The sequence below is a fragment of the Vicia villosa genome, linkage group LG3 (genome assembly GCF_029867415.1).
Source record: "Vicia villosa cultivar HV-30 ecotype Madison, WI linkage group LG3, Vvil1.0, whole genome shotgun sequence".
NCBI classification, from domain to species: Eukaryota; Viridiplantae; Streptophyta; class Magnoliopsida; order Fabales; family Fabaceae; genus Vicia; species Vicia villosa.
In genome coordinates, this window is record NC_081182.1 from 187,885,752 (window position 1) to 187,896,373 (window position 10,622).

Sequence of the window (10,622 nt, forward strand, 5' to 3'; positions counted from 1 at the left end):
GGGGGTACAAGGAGAGCTGAAGGACCGAGATCAGGAGCTGGCGGATTTGAGGGCTCTTTTGGGTGCAAAGGAGGATGCTTTGGCCGATGTGCAGGGGCAGTACACTCTGCTCTACCGGACCTTCTATGGAGCAATGTTGTCTTCCTCGGTTAGGGAGGCTTCTCTTCGTCGGTCTTTGGCCCCTACTGAGGACGGGACGGAGGAGGAGAAGGCTCTGTTGACCCGGGAGGACCTAATCCAGTACATACGGGTTCTGGGAGGAGACTGCATGGCTGCTGTCGAGGATACCTACAATTCCACTGTGGCCCAGCTTAAGTTGAAGAATCCTGGGGTGGATTTGGTAACCGAGGGTACCGGCCCTTATCACTGAGTGGAGGGTGACCAGATCGTCTCTCTAGATTTCACGATCGGCGGGGAGGAATCTGCAACTTAGGAGGCCGAGGAGACCCAGATGGAGGAAGGTGTTTGAATTTTTTGTTAAGGTTCTGGCCTGCGTGCCATTCGTGATTTTGGCTTGTATTCCGGAGGGAATGCCCCCCGTTTTTGCTTTGTAAGGATATCTACCGGCTCGGCCTTCATGGTCGTTAGTTGATGTAGCAACCTGCCCTAAAATTAACTTTTTAGAGTCGCCACCTATTCTACCAGGGCGAATAGGAAACCCAACGCAGTTAAGAGATTCGGGTAAGATTATTATAATCAGGTCAAGGGAAGGTGTTAGGCACCCTTAACCCTTTCCTAAGGTTTGCATTTTAAGGTAAAGGTTTATGGCAAAATTATTGAGGTTAATAGCCAAGGAAATGAAGAGGGCGAAAAATGAGATTTTGAATGAATTGAAATTTTAGTAAAGGGGGCTCGCCTTGTTGCCAAGTGCCTACGTACCTCCTTAGGGAGGATCAGAGTCAACGTAGTTCGGGGAAGGGTTGTACGCCTTAGAATGATACAAGGTTGTTGAAGGTATTTTGAGTTACCTTATCGTAGTTTTAGAAATTTGTGATTTGAAGATGAAAAGAGTGTTTTAATTTAATTATAGCGTATAACCCTAGTTTAATATGTTTCCGTTAGGTGCGATGATCAATAGGTTTGATCACCATAGTTAACGGATTAGATGAAGGATTGCTGACCATTCTGATCGATAGATTCGATCATCACGAACAGCAAATAAAATGTATTTTAGTTTTAGATAATTAAATTACTAGTTTTATCATTATCTCTCATAATCAATAGATTTGATTATTACATGATAACGAATTCCATTATTGTATTTTATTGCTTTATTTCTCTCCAATGTGATCATTAGGTATGATCGGATCGAAGAGAAAATTAACCAAGGATCAATTGAATAAGAATTAATGTTAACGAACAAATTAATTTTTATCTTATTAAATTTATTTCTCGCCAAAGTGACCATTAGGTATGATCGGATCGAAGAGAAAATATAACAAATCAATTATTTAAAATTAACAAAATAAATTAACTAGTTTTTTTATTTGCAGGGGGTGTACTTTGTTCCTGTTAGTGAATTAAAGGGTGTGTGGTTAGCAATTGGGCAGGCCCATTCTTGGTCTGTTGGTTGTATGTGGCGAAGGTGTGTAGCTTTGGTGTGCGTTCAGGATCATGGCCGTTAATTTAAATCTGGTGACGAATAGACGGTTTGCATGCGTTTCAGGTTGAGGTGTATGGTAGGACACACGCAGCGAATCAGGTTCGCACGCGCCAACAGGTGGCCATGAGAAGGCCACATGTTCTTCACCCACCGAGACGAGGATGGGGTTATCCCTCGTCTGTCTCTTTTCCCCTTCTCATTTCTCTCCTCTCTTTCTCTTTCTAACCTCTCTCTTCCTCCCACGCTCTCAATTCTCTCTTCCTTCAACTTCAAACGAAACCCAGGTACCACCACCCACCACCGGCCGGAAATCGCCTTGGCCGGTGGCGCCACCCCCAACCGCCCCTTTAACCTCCCCATAACCCAGAAATAGCCTTAACCAGATGAAGATCAACATGATCTTCATCTTCCCCACACCCAAACTTCAAAAAAAAACTAGAAATATGACCAAGACATGAACCCTAACCCTCAATTTTATGAACCCTGACCCTAATATACTCAAATCGGCCCCAAAAATTCACATACGACCATCATTCAAGACATAAACATGCAAGCTAAGTGGATCTACTGATTACCTTTTGTCTTGATTTTAGGTACGTGTAAGCTCGTTTTCGTTAATCCTCTTCTACTTCTTGTTTTCTCGCAGGTACAGGGATGAAGACGCCGGTTCAAGACACTTAGGGTTCGAGTTCTCTTGCAATCCTCAAGTCTCCAAAATCTCGTCCCCTTTTCTGTAGTTTTAGGCCTTAGATTTATAGTATTAGGGTTAGTGATTCAATTAGGGAATATTAGATTGTTAGGATTTGATTTTTTTTATTGATTCAATGTAAGATTCAGTCTAATTGTAATGTTTGATTAATAAAAAATTTGATTTTTAATTAAGTTATGATTTGATTTAGTTTTCTGTTGATTGAAGATTTGATTGCGTTTGAGTTTTGATTCCGGACTTGATCCTTCGTTCATGGGCCTGGGTTTCATGTGGTTGAAGCTAGGTTTTTGTTAGTTGAAGCGGCGCTGAAGATTGAGGTTGGGGGAGATGAACAAGACTCGGGTCGGTTTGACCCGGTCCATACCCTAAGCTACATGGCCCAAGACCCACTATCCAGTACCTGGCCCAATACGCCACCACAGCCCCGAGTCCAATAATCCCATTATTTGATTAACTAAAAGTAATACTAATCAAAATAAATATAATTAAAAACAATATATAAATCCTAGTAAAATGATTAATTTTAATAATGATATTAATATATAATTTAACCCCCTCTTAATTTACAAATGGAAAAAGTTAACAATAAACCTTCTTAATAATTTAACCCCCATTGCTTTTGTATTGAAAGTTTGTAAGTTTCTCATATTAAATCCAAGTTAAAGTTTTATGAAAATAATTTATCCTTTGCAAATGGTATTGAAATGACGAGAAAGCGTAGTATGAAAGAAAAGAAAACTTTTATTGATATTGCCTTGAATTGGCGAATGTACAAAAATGCGAGAAAAAAAATGAAAAATAGAAATGATATTAATACTGTCGTCGCTCCTTTGTTATCGAGGGTCCCAGTAATCCTTTGACCTTAGAAGTGGACGATTGTATGAATCCTTATCCTTTGTAGCTTGCCTTCGGTTCATAGCCCATGATCCTGCCTTTGCTAGGCATAATACTTCTTGACCGCATCAGAATTGATTGGGTGCGGTAGCTCATCCCCATCAATTATAGTGAGAACTAGTGCTCCTCCTGAGAATACCGTTTTTACGACATATGGACCTTCGTAGTTATGTTTCCACTTTCCACGGGCGTCAAGTCGAGGTAGTAGAATTTTCTTGAGGACGACATCACCTTCTTTGTAAGTTCGAGGACGGACCTTTTTATCGAACGCCTTTTTTATCCTTTCATGATAGAGTTGCCCGTGACACAAAGTTGTCAGTCGCTTAACTTCAACGAGATTAAGCTGATCAAAACGAGTTTTTACCCATTCCGATTCTTCTAACTTTGTGTCAGTCAGGACCCTTAATGAGGGAATCTCCACTTCGATCGGGAGGACCGCCTCCATACCATAAACCAAAGAGAAAGGTGTTGCTTCCGTGGATGTGCGCACCGAGGTTCTGTAACCGTGTAGGGCGAAGGGAAGCATTTCGTGCCAATCCTTGAATGTTTTCACCATCTTTTGTATTATCTTTTTGATATTCTTATTCGCAGCTTCAACAGCGCCATTCATCTTAGGCCTGTATGGTGAAGAATTATGATGTTCGATTTTGAACTTCTCGCATAACTCCTTCATCATGTTATTGTTTAGATTCGACCCGTTGCCAGTGATGATCCTGTTTGGAACCCCATACCGGCAGATGATGTTATGCTTAATGAACCGAGTGACCACTTGTCTTGTCACGTTGGTGTAAGAAGAATTTTCAACCCATTTGGTGAAATAATCTATGGCGACCAATATAATTCGGTGTCCATTAGAAGCTTTCGGTTCGATCATCCCTATCATGTCAATCCCCCATATTGCAAATGGCCATGGTGAACTCAGAACGTTCAACGAATTAGGTGGCATGTGTATTTTGTCGGCGTAGATTTGGCATTTGTGACATGTTCTTGCGTATTGGAAACAGTCAGCTTCTATTATCAGCCAATAATATCCTGCTCGCAGTATTTTTCTCGCCATTGAATGTCCATTTGCATGAGTTCCGAAGGTTCCTTCGTGTACTTCTTTGATAATCTCCTTGGCCTCATTTTTATCCACACACCTTAATAACACCGAGTCATAATTCCGTTTGTATAGGACATTCCCACTCAGGAAGAACTTGGCTGCCAAACCTCCTTAATGTCTTTTTGTCAATCGTAGAGGCATTCTCCGGGTATTCTTGTTTTTCCAGGTACCTTTCGATATCGTGGTACCATGGTTTGTCATCAATCTGCTCTTCAATTGTGAGACAGTAGGCCGGCTCATCGAAGTGTCTAACCGTTATCTGTGGTTCATGGTTTGGCCAAGTTACCTTGAACATAGAGGAAAGTGTTGCCAGTGCATCAGCCATTTGATTCTCTTCCCTTGGGATGTGAGTGAAAGTGATTGTCTCAAACTCAGCCATTAACTCCAGTATGAGGTCCCGTTACGGGATTAGCTTTGCATCTCGAGTATCACATTCTTTATTAACCTGGTGGATTACCAGTGCTGAGTCCCCATACACCTCAAGTAGTTTGATCCTTAGATAGATCGCAGCTTCTAACCTCAATATACATGCTTCGTATTCCGCAATATTGTTGGTACAGTCAAAGTATAGTCTCGCCGTGAAAGGTAGGTGACGATTGTCAGGAGATGTCAAGACTGCCTCTATACCATGTCCTAGTGCATTTGAGGCCCCATCGAACATAAGTGTCCATATTGCCCTTGGTTCATGTCCTTCGCCGGGTCCTGATATTTCGTAGTCCCTTACCACCATAATATCCTCGTCAGGAAAGTCGAATTTCATAGACTGGTATTCTTCGAGGGGTTGGTGAGCAAGATGTTCTGCTAATACACTCCTTTTTATTGCCTTTTGAGTGACATATTGTATGTCGTATTCTGACAGTAACATTTGCCATCTTGCGATTCTACCCGTGAGAGCCTGTTTTTCGAACACGTATTTCAAAGGATCCATCCTCGATATCAGCCATGTGGAATGGTTCAGCATATATTGCCTTAGACGTTTGGAGGCCCATGCTAGGGCACAACATGTCTTTTCCAATGGTGAATACCGAGATTCACAATCCGTGAATTTCTTGCTAAGGTAGTAAATAGCGTGTTCCTTTCTGCCTGTTTCATCCTGTTGCCCCAACACACATCCCATAGACCTCTCGAGGACTGTGAGGTACAAGATCAGCGGTCTCCCTGGTACGGGAGGTATGAGTATTGGTGGTTCTTGTAAATAGCTCTTTATAGCTTTGAATGCTACTTGACAATCGTCATTCCATCTGATCGGCTGATCTTTCCTTAGTAGCTTGAATATAGGCTCACACGTGGCTGTTAGATGTGAGATAAACCTAGAGATGTAATTCAACCGACCCAAGAACCCACAAACCTCTTTTTTTGTTCTTGGAACAGGCATTTCTTGTATATCCTTCACCTTGTCGGGGTCTACCTCTATGCCTCGTTGGCTCACAATGAATCCCAACAGCTTTCCTGACCTTACACCGAATGTACATTTGTTCGGGTTTAACCTTAGCTTGAACTTATTTAAGCGCTCGAACAATTTCTGTAAGTGTGTAATATGTTCTTCTTCTGTACAAGACTTAGCAATCATATCATCCACATGCACTTCGACCTCCTTGTGAATCATGTCATGGAACAGTGTGACCATGGCTCGATGATATATTGCCCCTGCATTTCGCAACCCAAAAGGCATTACCTTGTAGCCGAATGTGCCCTAGGATGTCATGGAGGTTGTTTTCTACATGTCCTCGGGAGCCATTTTGATTTGATTATACCCAGAGAACCCATCCATGAAGGAGAAAATCGAAGCTTGGGCTGTATTATCCACCAAAACATCTATGTGCGGTAGTGGGAAGTCATCTTTCGGACTTGCTTTGTTTAAATCCCTGTAATTCACGCACATGCGTACTTTCCCATCTTTCTTGGGAACTGGCACTATGTTAGCAATCCATGGTGGATAGTCAACCACAACAAGAAACCTGACATCAAACTGTTTGAGCACCTCTTCTCTGGTTTTGTTATCCATGTCAGGTTGGACTCTTCTGCGCTTTTGCCTGACAGGTTCACACCCTTCTTTGAGCGGTAACCTATGTACAACGATATCCGTATCCAACCCGGGCATGTCACGGTATGAACAAGCGAATATTTCTGCGTACTCGTGGAGGAGCTTGATCAGCGTTGCTTTTACATCCTAGTTCAGTGTTGCCCCAATTTTGATCTCCCTGGGTTCTTTGTCTGTACCCAAGTTTATGATGTCAATGGCCTCCTGAGGAGGGAGCATACTCTTGGATTCCTTGTCCATTAACCTTGACGATTCTTCCAGAAGTCCATCGTCTTCCTCATCCCCTTCCTCGGACTGATTAGCAAGAGCCTCGAGTTTATATTGAGTTTGAGCAGTATTATTATCGGTAGTGTTAGAAGGTGATCTGCACATGTTTTATGTTTTGCTTTTAGTATGCAGATAGGGATGCGCTTTTTTTTGTGCAAGAAATTTATTTGTCTTTTTGGAAAGAAATAAATGCAAGAAGAGACAATGTTTTCAATACCAAATGCGAACGACAATTTTATTAATAAACCTTAAACTTTGAAAGTAAATAGGGCCCTTACAAAACAACTCTATGTTTCGGGCGAGGCATGAGCGTTACTGTTTTTATTGAAAGGAAAACAAAACAACAAAAGCAAATTACTTTGAAATGAAAACTATCTCCGGTATCTCCAGGCTTGTCCAGTTCTGTAGCTGCTCTCCTGATCTGACCCTTCGGATGAAGTTGGAAGTTCCCTCCTTAGGGTCCATGTTGGATATCATAGCCACATGTTCGTACCCGCCTGTCACGAAAGTCTGCGTAATCGGGGGGAATCGTTGTTCCTCCTTCACAGCGCTTGTAATCTTCGACGGTTGATATCCTAACCCTAAGCGATCCTTCTTCTCCAGGATTTCTGGTGCTCTTCCCCAGCCTTTCATATTCAAGTCTTGCAGGTCTCTCCAGGATGTTACCGCCCTTGACATTTTCTCCACAAGTAGTGTGACAGCAGTTGCAATCTCTAATGCTTGGAATGCAGTTTCTAGTGCCCCTTCCCCAACCTCGATGTATTTGTATGAATCCAGGTTGCTAACAAATATATCTTCTTCTCCATTGACAGTTACTATGGAGTTCCCATCCACGAATTTTATTTTCTAGTAGAGAGTGGATGTGACTGCCCCAGCTGCATGAATCCAAGGACGCCCTAGTAGACAAGTGTAAGCCGGTTCTATCTCCATTACTTGGAAGTTGATACAGAAGGTATGAGGACCAACTACAACAGGAAGATCTACTTCTCCAAATACCGAACTTTGTGATCCATCGAAAGCTTTTACCACTAGACGACTTGGTCTAACCACAAGACCCTCCAGGGCTATTTTATCGAGGGTGGCTTTTGGCATCACATTTAGTGACAAATCAGTATCAATCAAAACCCTAGATAGACGAGCTTTCCCACATTGTATATAGATGTGTAAGGCTTTGTTGTGCGCCTTTCCTTGTGGAGGTAACTCATGATTGCTGAACCCCATACATGCCCCAGCAGTGAGATTAGCCACCATCCCATCGAACTGATTTACAGTGATTTCCTTAGTCACATGGGCGGCATTCAGAATCTTCATCAAGGCGTCTCGATGTTTCTCGGAGGGCACCAATAGTGATAGGAGTGATATTTTAGATGGTGTTTGTTGTAACTGATCCACCACCCTATAATCACTCTTCTTGATCAAAGCCAGAAACTCCTCAGCATTCTTATTAGTGGCTTCCTTATCCTTGGGGATGGCCTCTACAGATGGTCTCGTAGCAGCTTGATCGCTAGCTTGTGTCAAGTCTTCATTAGGCTTTGGTTGTGCCTGTGCAGTTTTGAATACGCGGCCACTACGAGTTATGCCCCCAGGTCCAACAATGCTTGACACAACAGTATTAGTACCAGAATTATATTCCCAGGGTACCGCTTTCATTTTGTCCAAAGGATAGGGAGCTCTGATCGGGATGACCCTAGTATGCTCTTGCGTGGGTATCCGCAATGGTGGTTTAGAATAGGGGATGATTAATGGTTTCCTTGCCCCTTGGCTGGGTATCATCAATGGCTCATTCCTATCCACCATAGCCACATATTCCTCCTCAGAATGTTCCTTTAGCTGAATCAACCCTTGATCCATGAGCCTTTGCAGAGTGTCTTTAAAAGCTTCGTTGTGTTCTAAGATGAACTCCTTTATAAGTAGATACCTCTTAAGTGCATCTATGGGGGAGCTTCTTTGTTGAACCAACTCTTGCTCGGTAACGACCTCTATTGCATTAACTGCTCCATCATGGTGAGGCATAGGATTTGTTTTCACATTAGGTTTTTCAAAGGCAATTGCTCCTGACTCTATCAGATCCTGAACCTTATGCCTGAAGGCCCAACGTTTCTCCAAGGTGTGTCCGGGAGAATTAGCGTGGTATTCGCACCTTTCGTTGGCGTTGTATTTGGGTGTAGCCTTTCCTAGAGGAGGAGGCGCCAACGACTTGATTTCTACCAATGATTCGCTTATTAGATACCTTAGTATTTCGCTTTTGGACGTAGGCAAAGGATCAAATTTCCTTTGAGGGCCTTGGAACTTGTTTTGTTGTGGTGGAAATGACATAGGAGGTCTAGATTCTTGATGCACTACTGCATTGGTCTCCCCTTCCTTCTTTTTCGCGAAGGTTGGGGTGGGCCTCTTTGCGTGATAAGAACCAGATGATGCTCCTTGTATCTTTCCGTTTTTAATCCCATTTTCGATCCTTTCACCAATAACCACTAGGTTTGAGAATCCTGAGGATACACTTCCAACCATTTTATCATAGTATGGTCCTTTCAAGGTGCCCATGAACATGTCTACCAGCTCTTTTTCCATCAAGGGGGGGTTGAACTCGAGAAGCCATTTCCCTCCACCTTTGGGCATACTCCTTGAATGATTCATCTTTCTTTTGTGACAGATTTTGCAGTTGCATCCGGTTGGGTGCCATATCCAGGTTGTACTTGTATTGCTTCAAGAATGTGTTAGCAAGGTCGTTCCAGCTTCGGATATAGGATTTCTCCAATTGCATGTACCAGTCAACAGATGCTCTGCTTAAGCTATCTTGGAAGAAGTGTATCATCAGCTTTTGATCTTGGGCATAAGCAGCCATTTTCCTACCATACATGCGCAAGTGGTTCATTGGGCATGTGAGTCCTTTGTAGTTCTCAAAGTTGGGAACCTTGAATTTGTGTGGAATAGTCAGATCTGGGACTAAACTCATCTCGAAGGTATCCAGGTCGAAGACATCATACCCTTCTACAGCCTTTAGCCTTTCCTCCAGTGCCTTGATTTGTCCGCTATTCTTAGAATCCTCCCCAGTGTTAGGGGAAGTCAGCTTGTGTTGAGGTGCTTGGTTTGTGTCATCCGTGTCCCCATACTATAAATCCAAGTAGTCATCATCCTTAGGAGGATTGTTGACAGGGATACAAACTGTGCGGGACACTCCCTCCTTCTGTGTAGTAGGGATGAATCCTTTCTGAGAAGCCTCTCCTTCCTCATGGGTTCTGATGGCTCTTTTAGAGGAGCGGGCATTTTCTTTGTGAGGGTCACTACCCCGAACGTACCCCAACAACGGGTTACCATCATCCGGTATTTCCTCATACTGATCCTGAACTTCCTTAGCCTTCTCCTGTTTATCCATGAGATCCTTCATAAAACTCAGTATTTCAGTCATCCCTCCCTTAATTTCTTCCACAATTCCTTTCAACTGAGTCACTTCTTCGCGAAGGGCAACTTGATTCTGCTCTAGTTGTTCCATTGCTTTCTTCCTTTGAGACCTTGTTTGGTACGGCGGTATGGTTGCAATGGCGTGACTGGAGATAAAGACAGTTTTCCTTCTTTTAATGTTTTCCAAGAAATAAGAATGATATGCATGTTACGACTGTTTTGTTTATGCTATGTTCATGTCTTATCCATATTTATTATTATAATATATATTTTTTTTATTTAAATAATTCTATATTTTTTTATTTAAATAATTCTTTTGGTGAATATTGTAGGAACAATGAGTAACGTAGAAATAAACACACTTTATTAATTGAAAAACTTAAAAGGGAAATATCAATTCATTGTTGAATTACAAATAGAAATAGAACTGAAAATTAAACACCCAAAATAAATGCAACAAGGAAATAATAAAAATCTAAGAACGCCTTTGGATATTCGCCTTGAATTTGTCCACCATATCTCTACAAAGCTCTATGAGTTCTTTCACTACCTCGGGAAGAATGACGGGAGAAGATTCCGCTCTTTCCAGACTCTTCGGAATGTCTTG

At 42.3% G+C, this 10,622-nt stretch overlaps 1 protein-coding gene across 1 annotated transcript; it reads right to left on the bottom strand.

Moving 5' to 3' along the window:
* Positions 1 to 6,478: 6,478 nt before the first annotated feature.
* LOC131659544 (uncharacterized) lies at positions 6,479 to 9,184 on the bottom strand. Its single transcript, XM_058928719.1, has 4 exons — positions 8,594 to 9,184; positions 7,643 to 8,446; positions 7,043 to 7,462; positions 6,479 to 6,643 (listed from the first exon to the last, which is right to left on the bottom strand). The coding sequence occupies exons 1-4, from the start codon at positions 9,182 to 9,184 to the stop codon at positions 6,479 to 6,481; spliced, it is 1,980 nt and encodes a 659-aa protein (XP_058784702.1).
* Positions 9,185 to 10,622: the final 1,438 nt, after the last annotated feature.

Excerpts from the sequence above, each read along its gene's own strand:
- LOC131659544 (XM_058928719.1), bottom strand. The coding sequence starts at position 9,184 with ATGGAAAAAGAGCTGGTAGACATGTTCATGGGCACCTTGAAAGGACCA. Across the intron at positions 8,447-8,593 it reads GAGCAGTTAATGCAATAGAG|CTAAAGGAACATTCTGAGGA; the intron begins GTCGTTACCGAG and ends GGGTTGATTCAG. Across the intron at positions 7,463-7,642 it reads TTAGACCAAGTCGTCTAGTG|AAAATAAAATTCGTGGATGG; the intron begins GTAAAAGCTTTC and ends ACTCTCTACTAG.